General features: G+C 39.8%; 1 protein-coding gene across 1 annotated transcript in view; it reads left to right on the top strand.

The window, feature by feature from the left end:
- The window catches only part of LOC121380426, a 42,550-nt gene that overhangs the window by 18,399 nt on the left and 1,590 nt on the right, over positions 1 to 22,561 (top strand). The window contains exons 12-23 of the mRNA XM_041509240.1: positions 1,029 to 1,153; positions 2,109 to 2,253; positions 6,014 to 6,141; positions 7,419 to 7,562; positions 8,874 to 9,044; positions 10,381 to 10,552; positions 13,766 to 13,878; positions 17,032 to 17,139; positions 17,861 to 17,998; positions 18,978 to 19,160; positions 20,010 to 20,211; positions 22,256 to 22,548. Of these exons, the coding sequence (XP_041365174.1) occupies positions 1,029 to 1,153; positions 2,109 to 2,253; positions 6,014 to 6,141; positions 7,419 to 7,562; positions 8,874 to 9,044; positions 10,381 to 10,552; positions 13,766 to 13,878; positions 17,032 to 17,139; positions 17,861 to 17,998; positions 18,978 to 19,160; positions 20,010 to 20,211; positions 22,256 to 22,547 (1,921 nt within the window). The 3' untranslated portion in view covers position 22,548. The remainder of the gene's footprint in view (positions 1 to 1,028; positions 1,154 to 2,108; positions 2,254 to 6,013; positions 6,142 to 7,418; positions 7,563 to 8,873; positions 9,045 to 10,380; positions 10,553 to 13,765; positions 13,879 to 17,031; positions 17,140 to 17,860; positions 17,999 to 18,977; positions 19,161 to 20,009; positions 20,212 to 22,255; positions 22,549 to 22,561) is intronic.

Raw genomic sequence — 22,561 nt, 5'->3', positions numbered from 1 at the left:
GACAATTCATTATTATATCGTATGTGGGAAGACTGCCACTCATACGACAATACATCCATGTCGTATGTAGGAAGACTGCCACTCTCCAAGACACTACCTGCTTACGTTGTCTGTAGGAAGACTGCTACTCCAAGACTGATTTGACAAATCTATAACTGCATTAACAGATTTCCATTATGTATATATAAGAATTGTTTCTAATTTTTTAGGAATTTATCGATGTTTCTATTTTTTTTGGAATTTATCGATGTATAAAAGTCACAAATGGTATAAAATCGCGTAGCGTAGCGAAGCGATTTTATACTACATTTGTGACTTTTATACATCGATAAATTCCTAAAAAATGAGAAACAATTCTTATAATTACAAACAGTACAAGAAGTGTACCTTAAAACACTCAAAAATCATTTCTTTCGTTCTTACCGTCAACAATGTTCTACAAATAAGCGTAGGAATACATGTATACATACTATTGGATGTTTTGGGGTTTTTTTTAACAGAATGGTAATTTTTTTTTTTAAATAACAAATAAAAAATATATTGTAATTTTTTTTTTTTTTTTATATAACATGAATATCTCATCCAGTTCTCTTATTTTTTTAATCGAGACTCCAAACCCTGAAAACAGGTCACTTCCTTGTTCTATTTTTAAAACGATCACCGAACTGGGTCGTTGGGCTATCTCGCCCATCCAGCAAAAAATAGTTCCAATCGATCTTGGTCTTCCGTGATGACGTATTTTTATGAGGTTTATGGAAGGGTAACGCTTGGGTTTTTTAGTGACGTCAGCCAATCAGAATACAGTAAATCGTATAAATTCGCTCAAAGCTAAAAATACTTCCAATCGATCTTGGTATCCGTGATATATATTTTATGAGGTTTATGGTGTGTGTGTGGTTTGTTAGTGTGTGTGTGTGGAAAGTGTGTGTGTGTGTGTGTGTGTGTGTGTGTGTGTGTGTGTGTTTGTTTTGTTTTTGTTTTGTACAGTGCTGGGGTGTCGTTAAACATTCATTCATTGTTGTGTTCAGGACTAAAACAAGTTCTCTTCCACGAAACCTCGTGTCTGTCTACAATCGCATGGCTCTACACTTCCGGTCAGGAGCCGTCGGGTCTCAAGGAACTGGTTTCCAGATAGTAGTTACGCGTCTTGGAGGTACTGGTGCAGCTATTAGGAAGTCGTTGTCTTACAGTTTAACTTCATATCAGTTTTATTTTTTAACTTGATTTTCGTGCTTATATTTAATTAAGGTTCAAGCACACTGTCATGGTCACACACCTTGGCTATCTGGGCTTTCTATACAGGACTGTGGGTTCATGGTTAGGTGATAGTGGTTAGTCAGAGAAAGTGTTTACTAGCCTTAATGGGACATTCCTGAGTTTGCTGCATTGTAAGATGTTTCCGACTAATAAAATATTTCTACGATTAAACTTATATATTAAATACATTTCTTTGTTTAGAATACCAGTGTCTGTATATTCAATGTGTTTCTGGTCGTCTTAATATTTGTAAGAAGCCCAAACTGATTTTGTCTTCAAATAATTTCGTACGTACGAAAAAACAATATCTTAGGAAATAAGATGAAATTTAACCTAGTACAAACATTAGAACAATCAGAAACAAGTTTTATATACAGCCACTAATATTTTATGCAGAAAATATATTTGATATGTAATTACAATCGTTAAAAAGTCTTTGTTAGTCGATAGCATCTTTAAAAGTGCAGCAAACTCAGGAATGTCCCTTTAAGGGCTCGTTGAACACTTACGTAACGCGAAATTGGGCAGTTTTACGCCCCCCCCCCCCCCCCCACACACACACACACGTACGTAATGTTTTGAAATATTAAAATCACTGCCACTCTAAAACTACATAATGCTCATCAATATCCCCATTCGGCTTCCCCTGTTATTATAATGTACTTTGACTAATAGTATTGGAGTTTTTGTTTTTAATTTATGTTTGTTTGATTTAGTAATATTAAGAACTAGACAGATGGTTTGTGAAAGCTTCCTCGAGAATTTCTTTCGACACACTCTAAAGATTTGCAAATATAAAATAAAATAATGCTTATTATTATTTTTAATTTTGTTTTCTTACGTTTTTGTAGCTGAGGACTACTGCTACGGTTTGGGTGACAAGGGCGAGAGCTATGACGGTAACTGGAATTATGCCATCGACGGTACAAAATGTCTGCCCTGGGACTTGCGCTTTGACAACAATGTCACAATCAGTGGATACGCAGACTACGAAGGGTAAAATAAAATCTGTTTTCTTTTCGACACCACTAGAGTACACTGATTCATTGATCACTGATTTATTGATCAAACATTTGGTAATTCTGACATATAGTTTTAGAGAGGAAAACGTTTGTTTTATTTAACGACACCACTAGAGGAAACTAATTTATTATTCATCGGCTATTGGATGTCAAACATTTGGTAATTCTGACATGTAATGCCTGTGACAAAATTAGCATTAATTAAGAAAAAAACCATATTGATTTGTGAATAGACATAGCATCATTTAAAAAAAAAATTGAGGTTATTTGAGTACAAACGTAATTATTACATCAGATTTGAAAAATATTTGTTGCAATCAGAGAAAAACCCCATATCAAATTCATTTAACACACCATTAGAACAATGGAACAGTTCCAGAAGTGCAGACAAAATAATTCAAGTCAAACATGTTGCCTTAAGTGCCTTTAAATTTTTATCTCCGTTCAAATATAAGTTTAATCATTCAAAAAAAATTGTATTAATTTTGAGAGTATTGGGCATATGGAAATTATCAGTACTTATTCATTAGAAATATTTATTTTTGAGTACACTAAAGTGTTAAAGAGGAAACCCGCTGCATGTTTCCATTAGTAGCTAGTGATACTATGAAGGGTAGGTCACTCGAATGTAAGGGGCCGTTCAATAACTCAGAAACGCAACATCTCGGTATCCGTGTACCCTGGACCACATGTGTCGGTTTCTACACCAAACACCATGGGCATACAGGCTCCTAGTTTTGTAGAACGACAGATAGATTGATAATGCATTAGCTTCTCACCGTGTATACATCACACGTTTACCAAATAAAACAAACATAAAAGCACATAAGCCATTTCTCTTAGTCTGTTTGCCAGGGCACTTGACCTTGCAGTTCTGTACCCACACTTGTTCTCTGTGGGGTTTTTTTTTTTTTACATCTTTGGAAGATGCTGATTGAGTACCCGAGGGGTGCAAACTTGGCACCCTTGAGCAATGTGAAATGTTCAATATGGCGTCCAAGATGACAGCCAAACCACAGAACTGGCAATATCGTAGATAAGGTATTAGCGATCGAAAAACTGTTGATGTTTCTATGATGGTATTTTAGGGGTGAATAAATTTATTTTGAACAGTATAAGCTAATCAAAACATTGCCACATCATTTAAATTCCAGATTCCCGCCAATAAGGTAGCCAGAACACGGCAATTGTAATGTATCACATTTTACATTATCTAAAGCAAGCGTGTGACGTTAGTGACTGAGTTTTATGGGTCTAGGTATTAATTTATAATTATCTTTTGTTTACTGCCAAGATGGCTATGAAAATGGCTGCCACGTACAAGACCTCATCGTTCTATAACGGCAAATAATAACCTTTACTTCAAATATAGGGTTTTTCGGGGCAAGGAATTCAGTCGTTGCTTTCACTTTCTAATATCAGATTTTTTAAAATCACTATTTATTTTCAAGATGGCTACCACAATAGCTGCCATAACAAAGAAATGTCCACGTTATACGAATCACCATTTTAAAACCAACTGATAAGTTTTGAGGGTGCCAAATCCATTAGAAAAATATCTACAAATAACGCTATTTTAACCACCATCTTAAATAATAATTATTGGACCATCCGCTATCATAGGGGTGTATCAACCTACTTTGGAATTATCTAAAAGTAAGGTTGCGTCATATAATTCTATAAGTCTATAATTTCAATCTTGCTGCATTAAATGGGTAAGCCGCAAACAGTGATTGGTATTTTGGTAACGTTTTCACATTTCTGTCAATTGATAATGAATATATATATATATATTTCACCACTTCAGTGCATTGACCATATCAGTTTGTCTCAACAACGACACCTACATTTCTCACCTAAACATTGCAAGTACTAAGTATATGTATCCGATTATACCTCCAGTATCACCAAAAGAGTAGCTATATATTCATAAGATACAAATATGAACACAAAGGTTGATGCACTGCAAAAGGTATTCGATTTTAAAAATACACCTCTGCAATCATGCATCAAATTCGGTGTGGCTTTTCAACAACAAAAAATGTGGGTATTTAACAGCTCATTACCATATACTTTTTTGAATAGAATGAATGAATGAATGAATGAATGAATGAATGAATGAATGAATTAATGAATTAATTAATGTTTAACAACACCCCGGCACAAAATATACATCGGCTATTGGGTGTCAAACTATGGTAATGCAAACAAATAAGGTGATGATCAACATCAATATAAAAATTCAAGATTTAAATAAAAACAGTGTAAAGAACTGTGCAAAAACACAAATATCACTGATAGATACTGACTTTTACTCAAAATTTCAATTTGTGCTGTATTGGCCATTTTCAAAGACAATGTTACACCCCTGCACCACGGTGAGGTTACTGCTTCAATAGTAGGCAGGGAACAAATATTGTAACAAAATCTACGAGAAGGATGAAAGTGATCAAGCTGAATATATGATTAAAAGTCCACTATGACTACATCTTTAGATCACTGATAATTAATTGGGGCGTATTTTCAACAAACAAAACTCTTTGTTGGGCAGCAACCCTTTGTATCCTATGAGTATTTGGTGATGATCATCATTTGCAGGTATAGTCAAAACATACTAGTAGTCTAGTAATTAGTATGTAAAGTGAATGATGTTGGACGTCTTACACAGTTTCTGATACACTGTCAACAAAATGCAATGATACAATGTATATGTATGTATATCTATTATTAGAGACAGAAACCAGGACTGGTATAACTATAAACATCAGTCATTTGTGATTTGCGTGCTTATTTCCGTTTATGACAGGATGCTTCCCATTGTGAACTACATGTACTAAATGAATGAATGAATGAATGAATGGATGTTTAACGACACTCCAGCACAAACAATTACATGTACTAGGTCTGTCATTTAACTTTACACGTAGGTTATTTTTAAAAACGTTTGATGCACATTTAAAACGTTTAAAACTTAGCAGGCTGCTTCATAATTATTGTTTACGGTAATGCCAAACATGTAATGTTGTCTTTTTTTCCTTTTAATTATTATTATTTTTTTTTTTTTTTTTTTTTTTTTTGGGGGGGGGGGGGGGGGAGTGCTGCCATTCTAGTAGCCATCCCGAATTCAAGCAATGATAAAATGTCTCAATATTAGAAAGTGGAACATGAGAAACGAATTCCTTGCAAACTAAAACCTTGTATTTAAAGTATAAATTATTGTTTGAGTAAATTGTTGTTATTCTGTGTTTCGCTGTCTTTCACGTTTAGGAATGCGGCCTGTACGTTGATATTCCGTGTTTCGCTGTTTTTCACGTTTAGGAATGCCGCCTGTACGTTGATATGCTGTGTTTCGCTGTTTTTCACGTTTAGGAATGCCGGCTGTACGTTGATATGCTGTGTTTCGCTGTTTTTCACGTTTAGGAATGCCGCCTGTACGTTGATATGTTTAGGAATGCCGCCTGTACGTTGATATGCTGTGTTTCGCTGTTTTTCACGTTTAGGAATGCCGCCTGTACGTTGATATGCTGTGTTTCGCTGTTTTTCACGTTTAGGGATGCCGCCTGTACGTTGATATGCTGTGTTTCGCTGTTTTGCACATTTAGGAATGCGGCCTGTACATTGATATTCTGTGTTTCGCTGTTTAAATGCCGCGCCTGTAAGTTGTTATTCTGTGTTTCGCTGTTTTTCACGTTTACCTGCACGTTGTTCTGTAGTTCGCTGTTTTTCACGTTTAGGAGTGCCGCCACGTTCCTGACGGGCTCGGCTTGTAGAAACCCGCAAGGCGTTCTCAATAAACCGGCGTGCATAACGTTTGTCAAGGAAGGAAACTACTCGATGCGATACTGTGATGTGTGTCACAATGGTGAGTAGATATTGTGACGTGTGTCACATTGGTGAGTAGATATTGTGATGTGTGTCACAATGGTGAGTAGATATTATGAGTGTCACAATGGTGAGTAGATACTGTGATGTGTGTCACAATGGTGAGTAGATATTGTGAAGTGTGTCACATTGGTGAGTAGATACTGTGACATGTGTCACAATGGTGAGTAGATATTGTTATGTGTGTCACAATGGTGAGTAGATATTGTGATGTGTGTCACATTGGAGAGTAGATATTGTGACGTGTGTCACATTGGTGAGTAGATACTGTGACGTGTGTCACATTGGTGAGTAGATATTGTGACGTGTGTCACAATGGTGAGTAGATATTGTGACGTGTGTCAAAATGGTGAGTAAATACTGTGATGTGTGTCACATTGGTGAGTAGATACTGTGATGTGTGTCACAATGGTGAGTAGATACTGTGATGTGTGTCACACTGGTGAGTAGATACTGTCACAATGGTGAGTAGATACTGTGACGTGTGTCACAATGGTAAGTAGATACTGTGACGTATGTCACAATGGTGAGTAGTACACGTACGCATGAGGTACACGTACACATAGATACACCTACACCTACACAGAGGTACATGTACAGCTACATATGGATATACGAACACCTAAAACAGGTGTTCACATATACCTACAGAGGATATATATATACCTACACTGGGATACACTTACTCCTACACGGTTGCATGCTCATATACACAGGGGTGCAGGGTCGATAAAGGTGGATTTTCCCCCATCCAAACCACCACCCCATGACTGGTATATGAAAGGCCGTGGTATATACTGTCCTATGGGGAAATGTATAAAAGATCCATTGACATTTTTTCTGTAGAACCAACCTATGTGACGGCAGAGAGATTCCTGTGTCTCTGTCTCTCCCTCTCTCTCTCCTTTCGCCTTCTCCATTTTCCCCCTTTTTCTTCCATCTGTAGCTTTCTCTTATCTATCATTCTCTCTGTCATTCTTCTCTCTCTCTCTCTCTCTCTCTCTCTCTCTCTCTCTCTCTCTCTCTCTCTCTCTCTCTCTCTCTCTCTCTCTCTCTCTCTCTCTCTCTCTCTCTCTCTCTCTCTCTCTCTCTCTCTCTCTCTCTCTCTCTCTCCAATATCATCTAACAAGATGACATCAAGATGAAATAATTTTCACTCGGGACATAAATTTGATAATAACTGGTAACTCGTTTATTCCTCTATATAAGCAATATCTCCGTAATACACGCCATATACAATAAGTATTTTATTTACAGAGTATGGAATACAAGACATATACGACGACTGCAACACAGCTGTGTCCATCGACCCCTCGATCTGCACAGGCTCCACTGCTGGGAAATGTCTGAAGACTTGCGAGAATTTGAACCATATAGCAGTGATAGCGATTCCACCGAAAGGTAAATAACTGAATACAATGTATATGACTGAGGACAGGACGTAGCCCAGTGGTAGAACGCTCGTCTGGTTTGCGGTCGGTCTAGGATCGATCCCCTTTGGTGGGCCCTTGGGCTATTTCTCGTCCCAGCCAGTGCACCACCACTGGTATACTAAATGCCGTGGTATGTGCTATCCTGTATGTGGGATGGAGCATATAAAAGATCTATAGCTGCTGTTAGAAATTTTTTAGTGAGTTTCCTCTCCAAGACTTTATGTCAAAATTACCAAATGTCTGACATCCAATAGCCGATGATTAATAAATCAGTGTGATTTAGTGGTGTCGTTAAACAAAACAAACTTTTAACTTTTCATACTTAATACATGACTGAGTGTTTAACGAGTGATAGCGACACCTCAGCACCAACAATATTAAACGTTGGATTTGTTTAGCGACACCACTAGAGCATTTTGATTTATTAATCATCGGCTATTGGATATCAAACACTTGGTAATTTTGACTGGTAGTCTACAGAGGAAATCCGCTTGATGTTTTTCCATTAGTAGCAGGGGATTTGTATATGCACTTCCCACAGACAGGACAGCACATACCAGGGCCTTTGATATACCAGCTGTGTGTGACCGGTTGTAACGGGAAAACACTAATGAGAGAATGGGTCCACTGACGAGGGAGAGAGAGAGAGAGAGAGGGAGAGACCGAGAGATAGAAAAAAAGGAATTAGAGAGAGAATGAGAGAGAAAGAAGACATATATATATATATATATATATATAGAGAGAGAGAGAGAGAGAGAGAGAGAGAGAGAGAGAGAGAGAGAGAGAGAGAGAGAGAGAGAGAGAGAGAGAGAGAGAGAGAGAGAGAGAGAGAGAGAGAGAGAGAGAGAGACAGACAGACAGACAGAGAGAGAGAGAGACAGACAAACAGACAGAGAGAGAGAGAGAGAGAGGGGGGATGGAGGGGGAGAGAGAGAGAGAGAGAGAGAGAGAGAGAGAGAGGGGGGGGGGGAGGGGGTTGAATGGGGAAGGAGAGAAAGAAATATGAACGTTTTAAAGAAGACAAATACTTATTGTATAATGGGGGTAGGACGTAGACCAGTGGTGAAGCGCTCACTTGTTGCGCGGTCTGCTTAGGATCGATCCTCATCGGTGGGCCCATTGAGCTATTTCTTGTTCCAGCTAATGCACCACGACTCGTATATCAAAGGCCGTGGTATGTGCTACCCTTCTGTCAATAGCCAATAATTAATTAATTAATTAACATGTTTTAGTGGCATATTTTTTAACAATTCTAAATTGTGTGATGTTTTTACTCCAGTTGGTGATGTAACCTGTCCATCGCCGTCTATTCCTTCGGGTGCCATCCAGGAAGCTTCAACAGTGAAGAGTTTTTACCACCCTGGTGACGTCATAAAGATGGACTGTTCATCTGTCGGTCTGACCTGCTTGTCGTCCGGTAAATGGACGGAATGGAATGACATTTGTAAAGGTATGTCAACAGCTAACTCGGATCCCGAACATCAATATGTGACAAAATGTGACATCACTTGGTGTCGGCGCGGGAAGTTGAAAATCTTGTTGTGGGTAGTACCGGTAAGCCGAATAATCAATGTCCCAGGAAGCACAGAAGGGTCTAATAGATTTGCATGTTCTTCATTGCTGTATGAGCGGTATCGTGCACCCCCCACCTGCAACTCTTCTACAATATGTTTTTAGAAGCCCTATGCTCTAAACACAATTGGGATCCACTACTCATTTGTCACCAGTGTTTGAGGGTACCCTAAAATGCGTCATTGTTTCGCTGACGTCAAACCACAATCGTAGTGCACGGGGCACATTATGTCAATACTTTTCGTAACGTGCACGGCGAGTTGCTTCCCTCTATGTAGCATAATATATTTAAAATGACGGGGGACTATTGACGGTTGTCGTTTGAAGACATATTTTGTTAATAATGACACAAGTACTTCAATCGGGATTTAATGAATACGGTATGTTATACAGTTTTGGTTTGTGTGTCCATTTGCTGCACTATTTCGGTGAAAAAACGTTTGAAACATGGTGCCGCAAGTTTTGAATACCAGCTATATATAGGGTATGTAACAAGGTTTGGACGTAGAAGAACCACACATACTACGTCCCTTCGGACTAGCCACAATCGGTACCTAGGACCGTAGCTAGCGGAAAGCATTATAGAAACTTAAAGAAAATTATCTTCTTAAACGTTTAAGGAGTGTTAGACTATTAACTACTCAGTTGCCTCCACCCCACCCCCAAGTTTTGTTCACAATAATATGCACAGATGGGTCAGTGCGTGTATTATATATCAAATGAAAGTATATGATTGATCTACTGGGAGCACACAGCATGTGTTAATGTAGGGTATCTACAATACTTCGATCACCTAGTCATCACTAAGTGACCATACCCCAATTTCTCTTGCAGCTTCCCATAAAATATCCCAATTTTTATAGTGTTTTCTTTTTTCACCAGAACACATCGAATGTCTGTACACAACGTAACCAGTCTTATGAATTCGTAGTACTAATCTCTGTACTGTGATACAGTATCAGCTCGTCGACACTTTGTAACTGCACACACTGACGCACATGCAATCGGACAATTCATCACTGTCGGGAAGTAGCTATTCGTAATTGTTAAATACCAAGTTGTCCCACAACGTTGAATTCATTTTACGACCACTTATTCGCGTTTATCTATTTCCCGGGCCATAACCCATTATTTTGGATTGTGTAGCTTATGAAAACATAGATGATTGTCAAGAGACCGAATTACTTGATGTTCCAGAACGTTTCTTACTTCAGGTTGCCACCCTGGCTGGGCTGAAAATTTGGGCAAGTGTTACAAACTGACAGGTCGGATTGACGACTGGTACAAGGCCAGCACTTACTGCTTCTATTATTACGATGCTCATTTTGTGTCTCCAAAGACAGACGCTGAACACCAGTTCTTCTTACATTGGAGAAAACATATCAAGTAAATTATTTTCTTTCTCCACTTTGCTTATATATATATATATATATATATATATATATATATATATATATATATATATATGTATGTATGTATGTATATATGTGTGTGTGTGTGTGTGTGTGTGTGTGTGTGTGTGTGTATGTATATATATCTACATACATACATAATTACTTCCCTACCTACCTACGTAGTTACTTACCTACCTGTCTGCCTGCCTGCCTGTCTATCTATCTACCTGCCTATCTATCTATATATCTATCTATCTCTATATATATATCAACCCTACCTACCTATATACATGCCTATATATATATATATATATATACATACATACACACACACCTGCGTATCTACTTATCTTAATGTCTATCAATCGGCGTACTTGCCTACATTCCTACCTGTCTGCCTGCCAACATATCTATCTATTTATCTATCTATATATAACCCTAACCCTCAATATATATTCTACCATAACTTTTGAAAATACTCGATTCTGATTGGTCAGTTACCTTAAATCCTAGGTGATTAATCATGGAGAACCACCTAATATTTAATTTGGCTGCTTTTCTCGCGTATGAATACAACGAGGTATTACTACTCAAAAGAATTTAAGGGTCAGACGATATTTTCGACATTATTTTCTGAATGTCAATTATATTAGCTAGACCATAATGTCACGCATGGTATTGTTCCATTTTGACGAAAGTGGGTCTAAGCAACCCATAAATGAATTAAAATCCACTGTCATTGACACTGTCGATTAGTTCTAATGGCGAAAACATGCTTACATTTGCACGTAAATTAGGGCGAAAGCGAAAGGTCTGCTAAGTGCCCATAACTTGCTTTTTCACAAAGCGCTTCATTTGCACGCTTTGCACGTGTATTCCATGTTCCCAATGCTGAATTTCTGTATAATTGGAGCTTGCGTTCGTGTACGGTGCACACTCCAAATTCGACAATGGTACGACTTCAACTGACTATCGAAAATCGAGGAAGGGCTATTGCTTGGCTTCAGGATGACAATACGCAAAGAAATGTTGCTCTGAGACTTGGTGTCAGTCAGAGTGTCGTTGGCCGACTGTGGCAACGGTACCAAGCAACGAATTCTGTTCGAAATCGTCCACATACGGGAAGACCTCGAAGTACTACAAATAGAGAGGACCGCTACATCACCAATATGGCTCTACGTCAACGCACAACCACTGCACGCCGATTACGTGACAATATGCGGACTGCGACTGGAACTCGAGTGTCTGATCAAACCATACGCAATCGTCTGAGAGCCAATAATCTACGCTGCCGTCGTCAGGCTGTTCGACCACCACTCCTACCACGTCACAGAACGGCCAGACGTCACTGGTGCACGCTTCATCTGCGGTGGCAACGTGTTCAGTGGGGTCGAGTGATGTTCACTGATGAGTGTTTAGTCTCCAGTTAAACGACGGTCGGGTTCGTGTCTACAGACGTCCTGGGGAGCGCTTCGCTGACGTTAACGTTAGACAACGTCACCGGTTCGGTGGTGGCAGCGTCATGGTGTGGGGCGGCATCTCTATCCACCACAGGACCCCCCTCTATGTGGTGGATGGCAATCTGAATGGAATAAGCTATCTGAATGAGATTATCCGGCCGTTGGTTCTCCCAGGCCTTCAGCAGATTGGCGGCGGGGAAGTTCTGCAGGATGACAATGCCAGACCCCACCGCGCCAGGGTGGTAACGGACTTTCTCAGAACACAAGGTATCACCAGGATGGATTGGCCAGCATATTCGCCTGACTTGGCCCCAATAGAGAACGCCTGGGACGAATTAGGCAGGAGAGTTCGGGATAACCATGCCCATCGGCCAACCTTCATGATCTGGGTCAACATCTTATGGCAGAGTGGCAGGCCATTCCCCAAGAGTTCTTCAGACGTCTGATCAACAGCATGAGGCAACGATGTGTCGAGTGTATTCGCGCCAGGGCTAGATTCACACACTATTAAACGAATGTTCTAATGTGTAAAATCCATGTTTAACAACCTTCAACTTTGACAGCATTTCATGTGACTTTCTTGTATACAGTGACGTTTATTTGTGTTTTTTTGTAAATATGGAACAATAAATAAAAATTTTGGTGTAGTTTACATCATCAATCTAATACACTCTGAAACTTATTTGGTTATAAATTTTTGACCCTTAAATTCTTTTTGAGTAGTATACAAACATGTCAGCCGAACAAAGGAGCACCTTTGACATCGGTACGCTTCAGGAAGTGTTTGATATAAATCCAGACTGGTTTGAAGAAAAAATGTGTGTAGAGTTGTCAGAACAAGAAAAGAATGAAAGTAAGTACACAAATTGCAGTTTTAACAAGACGAAATGGAAAAATAGCTGTGTAATTCTCAAGCCTAGTTATAGCAGACGATCGAATTTTTTTGGGGAGGGATGTGGGGGTGATTTATTAAATTTCAAACAAACGTGGTATTTATTCTTGTTTATGGATTTTCCTTTACATCTTAATAAAACAGACAAGATTAAATATCTGTTCCAAGTTATACGACTTTATTATGTTTTATACTGTCAACAGGTGTTGACATTTCAACATTATGCACATAAACAAAGTGGAAGTATGCTGCCTGTTCACTCCTATTTCCTCCGCGTATTAAAAATAGTTCTAACTTTGAATATGTTTTAATCGTGGTAGAATGGAGATAAACATACTCTGATTTCATTTTCGAGGTACGTTATCGTGGATTTAACACCACTAAATGTTACATTTATAACCTCACGCTAATTAACCAATATTAAAATATATTAACCAATCAAACATGTTTTACTTAGCGATTTCAACGGTCGAACATAATTTAAAACTAGGAGACTGTCGTTATGGGCGCATCTGCTTAGAATATAAATATCGCATCGCTCGCGTTGCACGCGTCCGGTTAGAATACAAACAGAACACTTTTTGTTATTTTCCGGGATGGTGGATCAAACTCACATCCTCCACGCCGCCTTCCCCTTCCCGTTAGGTACGGCTCTGACGCGTTTGCAGGGGGTGGGTGTTTTTGGGTCGGCCCCCACCTACCCACCCCCACCCCTTGCTCAAACTGGTAGCCACAGTTTAAACCCCTCATGCAGAAATTCCTGCACACGCGCCAGCACACGTAGGTTTTTGTGAATAGAATAATTAATTATAAGTTATACGTTGAACGTGATTTTGTTTTCATCATTATTCAGGAAGAACAGCAAATGGTGGTTAGGTGGGCGGAACTGGGGCAGCGGCTGGAAGTGGGATGACGTAGACACACTGATGTCGTCGTTTGAAACACATAGCAGTTTTGGAACACCCAGTAAGTATTGTCATAGTTAAACGTTAAAATGTGTTTTGTTTAGCTACACCACTATATGATCACCCAGTAAGAATCGTTACAATGGGGGATTTTTCATGCCAGTACCGGCTCCAACCCAGAGTGATGCACCGCTAAGCTCAGTGGGTAGGTGTAAGACCACATACACCGAGTTTCACCCACTTCACGGGTGCGATTATGGGGGATGATTACCCGGCATGCATTGCAGGTTCCGTGTACCCCGGGTTCGGGTGATACTGAGATAGCTCAACTGACAGCAAGCGTGGAGCACGGACCTGTCAAGTAGTCCCATACCTAAATGGAAATATTGCGGCTTCACCATTCATCTCATTATCATCCATGTTTGTAATGTCCAAAAATACCCCCCACCCCCCCCCCACCCCCAAAAAAAAATGTTTTTGTCTCTGTGTTAAATGTTTGTGGCGTTTAAAAAATAGTAATAATAAAAATAAAAAATCGTCACAGCTAAGTGTTAACGTTTGTTTTGTTTAACTACACCACTATATGATCACTCAGTAAAAATCGTCACAGCTAAGCGTTAACGTTTGTTTTGTATAACTACACCACTATATGATCACTCAGTAAAATCGTCACAGCTAAGCGTTAACGTTTGTTTTGTATAACTACACCACTATATGATCACTCAGTAAAAATCGTCACAGCTAAGCGTTAACGTTTGTTTTGTATAACCACACCACTATATGATCACTCAGTAAAATCGTCACAGCTAAGCGTTAACGTTTGTTTTGTTTAACTACACCACTATATGATCACTCAGTGAAAATCGTCACAGCTAAGCGTTAACGTTTGTTTTGTTTATCTACACCACTATATGATCACCCAGTGAAAATCGTCACAGCTAAGCGTTAACGTTTGTTTTGTTTATCTACACCACTATATGATCACTCAGTAAAATCGTCACAGCTAAGCGTTAACGTTTGTTTTGTTTAACTACACCACTATATGATCACCCAGTAAAAATCGTCACAGCTAAGCGTTAACGTTTGTTTTGTTTAACTACACCACTATATGATTACCCAGTAAAAATCGTCACAGCTAAGCGTTTAACGTTTGTTTTGTTTAACTACACCACTATATGATCACCCAGTAAAAATCGTCACAGCTAAGCGTTAACGTTTGTTTTGTTTAACTACACCACTATAGGAAATTGTTTTATAAATCATCGGCTATTGGATGTCAAACGTTTGGTAATTTTCAACATATAGTCTAAGAGAGGCAACCCACTACATTTGTCCATTAGTAGCACGTTATTGTTATATACACCGTCCCACAGACAGGATTGCATATACTACGGCCTTTGATATATCAGTTGTGGTGCACTGACTAGACCGAGAAATATCCCAATGGGCCCACCGAAGAGGATCGATCCTAAACTGACCGCTTTACCGCTACGCCCCTCCCCCACCCCCCCCCCCCCCCCCCCCCCCCCCCCCATATGGTGGCCTCGCGCCTTTTATTTCACTATGGGAACATCTGGTATGTTAGGAGATGTGTGTAGACATATTGTCATGTCCACAATTTGAAACAAATCCGTATTTTTGTTAATAACCATTTTGTTACATGGTGGAGTTGAAGGTGACAACCTACCATCCAGTTTTTAACTGTTCAACATATTAATGATGATGATCATAGAGCTTGGTGCATGTACAGATATTTCCTTTCGGTTTCCATGCTAATGCTGATGCATAGCTTCTGTACTCTGATTTCAGTGGACTTGGTTTGAGTTTGGAATTTCCTTCTTCAGGGTGTTTACTACCAAATCAAATGCCATAGACGACAATAGTAACATATGTGGCTAAAACTACTACCTGCAGCGTATCAGTCGACATAAACGCCACAGATATAAATACTACCACTCCTCACACTTAAAGTGAATCAGAAAAAAAATGGGGATCAAGCTGCTCGTTTCTGAGATAACGGGTAGCGTCTATGACTACCCTAGTTCCGCACAAAATTCAAGTACTTTTTTTTACAGGTACCCCATACATGTTTCAAGCACAAGGCTACTTGACACATTGGTACTAGATGAAATAAAATTGCGTTTTTTTTTACTCAGATAAAACTATTATTTTTTACAACCAACACACTCACATTTATAACCAATCTCAGGACTTGTGGTGTTCACTTCTCTGTCAAAAGTTGGGTGCACCTCGAACTTTGACCCAGCCGGAAGTTATTTGGTTTAGTACTACCTCCAAGAAGAGTTTCCTTACTAGGATTCTGAGCCTCTCCAGCCCAGTTTTGATTTTGGAGTTTGCTTCTCCTAGACAGTTGTCTTTCTTGACTCACGTCCATATTAACCTTTGACAGTCCAGCTTGGGTGACCCTACCAGGAGCTGATGCTCCAGCTGGCATAGATCGCCAAGTCATTGAGACATGCAAGTTACCTGACCACGTCAATGAACATACTAATGAAAACAACAAACTGGACGACTGAATGCTGCCAACGGTGGGGCCGGATATGCTGAACTTTCACTAACACTTGATATGATCACTCTAATGACGGCGATCCATGAGTGCATGCCGTCACAGATATATATATATATATATATATATACTTACTTTCAGAATTTGATAACTGAAAATTGGATGTAAATAGATTAATCGAGGTCACGGCACTAGGTTTATTGACATTTAAGCAAACGTACTAGGGTGACACTTTTGAAGTATGGATTCATAGTCATCATATAAAAACATTTCAATAGCAATTTTACACTGAAAGTTGTCCAGCGATCAAAAAACAAAACACATTATGCACTAGTTTATTTTGATGTAAGGACATCCAAAATCACGTCATTCGAGTTTGACGTCATTTCCATTCAAAACGCCGCCGCCGCGCCACATATTCGTACGTCAACATCGCCAGAAGTTCGCATAATACAATTTGTATTCCTAATCTCTCTCTCTCTCTCTCTCTCTCTCTCTCTCTCTCTCTCTCTCTCTCTCTCTCTCTCTCTCTCTCTCTCTCTCTCTCTCTCTCTCTCTCTCTCTCTCTCTCTCTCTCTCTCTCTCTCGCATATCCTGTGAAATCAAAGTATGTGTCATTTGGCACGTGACTGTGGCGTTTGATAACATCTGGGTTTTTTGTTCAACTTGGATGTTTGACTCTTTTAGACGACCAGAATGGGGGTAAAAACTGCGTTGTTCACGGTCCTCAGAATGTGTGGTTTTCTGAAGTCTGCAATGACGAGTACAACTACATTTGCGAAAAGCTACTGGAAGGTATGTACTACTACACGTTTAGATTTCTTGTTTATAACCGCGGTAACACGAGGACAGCTGTACAATATACCCCCCACCCCCACCCCCTCCGAAATTCTAGTGGAAATAGGAAGGAACTATTATGACTTGTAAAAAAAAAGTAAGTTGGCATGTTTTTGGTCCGAGGGACGTTATAATTTTGTTTACAACACAGAACATACTCGTATTTATCAACGTTACCCAGCATGGACACACATATTTAACGTTTTGTAGTAAAACAATTTCTAAAACCTTTACGGTTGTTTCTAATAATTATTACAAGTATCCATTTGTTTGTTTGCTTCCATTTATTTTCGTGCTGCTATCCAAATATGCTTCAAGCACACTGTCCTGGGCTGGTACTTATAAAACTTTTAAAGTCTAGACTCGAGACTCTAATAGAATCTGAGACGTGAACATCATGGCAACGCCATACAAATTGTATGTGTGTGACGTCATTAGAGATTGAGTCTGGACTCTAAATGTTTTATAAGTACGGGCCCTGGTGACACTTCAGCTCTATTACTGGGAGAGTCGTCTGTGTAATGGCTTTACCCTCTCCCCAACTGAGCCGATAAAACTCGCTATGGGTGACAGGGGTGCGAACAAAAATACCTACAATGCTTAAGGCCACTGATTTAAATACTATCGCGCAGGGACCGGTTACTCATTTGTTTGTATATTTATGTGATTTTCTTCACAGGAAGTCCAATCACGTGCACAGATCGCAAAGATGAATGTGCCAATCTACTGAGAGACAATCCTCTGGCCTGTACAGACCCTGTGGTGAAGACCAACGTGTGTGCCTACACGTGTGGGGCTGAGGTCTGCAAGACGTCAGGTAAAACTAGTAGCTAGTCAAATAACCTTGTGTCTTTAGATTGACTATATTTGTTGTAAATAATAACATAATTCATGACCATCACAATCGCAAGTATCGGGAATATTGGTGGCATTGTTAACATGTGGGTAACATAGCCTTTCACAACTTAAATTAAATATTATATATACGTATGTATCTCATGTGTGTGTGTTTGTGCCACATCTCCCACCTCCCCCATAATAGGTAGTGCACCTTTACTTCACATATTGTACCTACGGATCTGAAACGGTACTGTTTTAATGGTTCAGTATTGGATGGGGGAACAACAACTGTCTACTTAACCCTGCTAGGTACAGCTCTGTCAGCATATGCCGAGCTGTCGTAAAACAAAATATTCCTGTCCATGCTGTGTTCTTGCCAAGCATAGACAACCCTTGTGGTCGAGATGTTGATCTAAAACTGTTACGCCACATTCTGTGTTTATGCGAAGCATAGACAACCCTTATGGTCGAGATGTTGATCTAAAACTGTCACGCCACATTCTGTGTTCATGCCAAGCATAGACAACCCTTGTGGTCGAGATGTTGATCTAAAACTGTTACCCCACTTTCGAACCGAGTGTTTGACAGTCACGCATTCTTAACTATGGTTCGCTGGACTTCTATTTTGTCTGGATGTCCCGATGACCGAGCGTTTCACATGGCCAGTGTGTTATATTGTTAAAACTGCACATTGTCAAATTTAATGCTGGTTGGTGCATTGGGTTCGAAGCCTGTCAAATGACACTTAATATTTTTTAAATATACATCAATAGATGTGCTCAGAGAATAAACGTGTGAGATGTCGTTTGTACTCGGGATGGGTTTTGTTTTCTTTATACAAAATTAATATATCATGTTTTACCTGTTTACTAATAGCTGTTTTGGACGTAGATCTTCCAAATTTTATTTCAAAACAATAGCTGTTAATTTGTTGGGGTTTTTTTATATTTTCCAAGGCAACGAATGCTTCAATTTGCCTACTCCTGAACACGCATCTATGGTAGAGGCGAAGACTTCCTTGGGTCCTGGCGACTTCGTCCAGTACACGTGTGACCCGGGATATGAACTTCAGAGTGGATCCCTGACCAGGGCGTGTCTCAGAAATGGAGAACTCTCCGGGTGTCTTCCCGTTTGTATACGTAAGCTTAAACTAGAAACTCAGGCAGGTGTATAGGGGTGGCTCGGGAGTCGACTCCCCTGCCCCCCCCCCCCCCGTCAAAGCAAATTTGTTTCGTAATATGTTTTCCGGAGGAGCTTGACCTGGACCCTCCTAGAACCTTCAATAGCCACAGTTCAATAGATCCCCCATCGTTATTTCTTTTACACATGTTTGAAACTAAATACTTTTAAGTAATTATTTTCAGATATGTATTACATTTTTCTCCAATATTCTGATGCCTAGTCACCTAACCAATACATTACGTAAAACCAGTGTCATATACATCGTAATGGATGCTTGTGATAGTAATAGTTGGGACACATTCTCCCCGCAAGTGACAAAACCGAGCAACTACAGCCTGTCTGTATGATCCAATAGGATGTATACTACCAAATCAAATCCCATAGACGACAATAGTAACATATGTGACTATTAATCGACACAAACGCCACAGGTATAACTACTACCTCCCTTAAAGTGAATCAGAAAAAATTGGGGGTCAAGATGCTCATTTCTGAGATATTAGGTAGTGTCTATGATTACCCTAGTTCCGCACAAAATTCGAGTACTTTTTTTTACAGGTACCCCATACATGTTTCAAGCACACGGCTAATTGACACAGTGGTACCAGATGAAATAAAAGTCCATACATTTTTTGCCCAGATGAAACTAATTGTTTTTACAACCAACACACTCACATTAATCTCCAATCACAGGATTTGTGGTGCTCACTTCAAAAGTTGGGTGCACCTCGAACTTTGACCCAGCCGTAAGTTATTTGGTTTAGTACTACCTTTAGTTTCGTACTGTTATTTTGTTTGTGTTTTAGTTGCTGCCGACGCAATCACGAAAGTGAATGATTTCCCCATGGGAATGTTCCGAAAAACAACACCAAAAGATTACGTGTACACCGGGGAATCGCAACAGCTGACCATCACTCGTAGTGGCTATCTCTACTCCTGGGAAATCTACTGCGCATGCACCGGAACAGTGTTGCTGCAGGTGTGGCGTGCACAGGCGAATACGCCACTGTAAGTGATCTACACAGCCGTTAACTACACCAGGAGAGAGAGGAACTAGTGAGGGAGAGAGAGAGAGTGAGGAGGGGTTGGTGGAGGAGAGTGAGAGGGAGGGGGTAGGAGGAGAAGAGAGGAGAGAGAGAGAGAGAGAGAGAGAGAGAGAGACAGAGAGGAGGGAGAGAGGAAGAGAGTTCGAGAGAGAGAGAGAGAGAGAGAGAGAGAGAGAGAGAGAGAGAGAGAGAGAGAGTGTGTGTGTGTGTGTGTGTGTGTGTGTGTTGTGGTGTTACTGAGGATATCGTTTTTGGTTCGAGCGTTGCGGTGTATTCTACACATTTTGTACCCCCCCCCCCCCCCCATATATATATATATATATATATATATATATATATAGAGAGAGAGAGATAGATAGAGAGAGAGAGAGAGAGAGAGAGAGAGAGAGAGAGAGAGAGAGAGAGAGAGAGAGAGAGAGAGTAACTTAGGATATCATTTTTGATTCTGGTGTTGTATATATAAAAATTACCAAATAACTGACATCGAATAGCCAATGATTAATAAATCATTGTGCTCTAGCGGTGTGATCAAACAAAACAAATGTTTATAAAGTACTGATACTGTGTGTTTAATGTGCCAGTGATTTTCTTCATTATTTGATGAAATTAGCTCATATGAATGTCTGTATAGACGTGAACACTTAGTCCGCGTCTAATAAACACCAGTTGTTTATATAAATGGACAGGATCGACAGGATCGAACCACCCTGTCATGGACAGAACCCTCTGGCGAAGTCCAAGGTTATGCCCACGACAGGCGTGCTAGAACAGTTCTTTGATGGAAGCATGCCAAAAAATTACCCACCCACAACCATCTCGGTGGATCCATTCAACTGATTTGGTTTTTCCTTGTTCCAACCAGTGCACCACAACTGGTCAAAAAAAAGAAGTAAAGTTTGTTTTATTTAACGATGCCACTAGAGCACATTGATTTTTTTATCTTATCATCGGCTATTGGACGTCAACCATATGGTCATTATGACACTGTTTTTTAGAGAAAACCCGCTGTCGCCATATAGGCTACTCTTTTACGACAGGCAGCAAGGGATCTTTTATTTGCGCTTCCCACAGGCAGGATAACACAAACCATGGCCTTTGTTGAACCAGTTATGGATCACTGGTCGGTGCAAGTGGTTTACACCTACCCATTGAGCCTTGCGTAGCACTCACTCAGGGTTTTGAGTCGGTATCTGGATTAAAAATCCCATGCCTGGACTGGGATCCGAACCCAGTACCTACCAGCCTGTAGACCGATGACCTAACCACGACGCCACCGAGGCCGGTACACAACTGGTCAAAGGCCGTGGTATGTGCTTTCCTGTCTGTGACGAAGTGCATATAAAAGATTCCTAGCTGCTAATTAAAAAATATAGAGTGTGAATTACCAAATATTGGAGTGAAACATAATTTTATTGCATATAATGTACAAATGGATTGGGCACAGGTTATCCAACTGATGAGGCCCTCTCCTAATAACATACAAGAATGACAATATGGCAATATACCAAATGTTTGACATCCAAATGGTGTCGTTAAACAAAACAAATTTTATATAGATGGAAACACTTATTAGCCATACGCTATAACGTGGCTTGAAGAATTGCAGCTTTGTTATATCAAGAGCGCCTAGAAGTGGGACTGGGTTTCCGTTTCCACTGTTAAAAAATGTGTAACAATAATTATAGGATATTAAACGACTTCTATTTCGTATCGTGTTTATGTCCCGAGTGAAATAATTGTTTGTTGTCACGAGCTTATTTATTAGCCATAATCGATGTTAATTTATATCATTCAACTCGTTTGGTTGACGTTCCTGTACGGTTGTAGTGCGCCAATCGACGACTTCACGAAATGTTACGTCCCACATTGGCGTTCTAGTGGGACGTATCACTTTGATATGTACCAAGATATTTTTAACCATATGGGTAATAATTATTTGTATTAAATTAATGTAATCTTTTGTTGCTGTTGGGTTTTTTATTGGGGTTTTGTCTTGTAATTTGTAGAACGTATGAACTCGTTGGTCAGAACTCAATTGAATGTTTCGCTGGATTTGCAAGGGAGATAATTATCGACAGCTCGGAGAGGATTCCGGTCGAGAGTGGCGATCTTCTTGGATTCCTGGACAGCGTGGGTGGCTGCTTGACGTACTACCCGTGTTCCGACACCATTATGCCGCAGTACGCTAACGTTCACCTGCAGAACGCATGGCCCAGCGAGATGACGCCGTCAGTTAATTTCGACTTCGTAACGTCAGCGTGTTATATGTTTGCACTGAACGCAAAAATTGGAACTTAAGGTAATTACCATAA

Source organism: Gigantopelta aegis, chromosome 9 (assembly GCF_016097555.1).
Source record: "Gigantopelta aegis isolate Gae_Host chromosome 9, Gae_host_genome, whole genome shotgun sequence".
Taxonomy (NCBI): Eukaryota; Metazoa; Mollusca; class Gastropoda; order Neomphalida; family Peltospiridae; genus Gigantopelta; species Gigantopelta aegis.
Note: the sequence above shows the minus strand (reverse complement) of the source record. Positions and strands in the feature narration are given on the sequence as shown.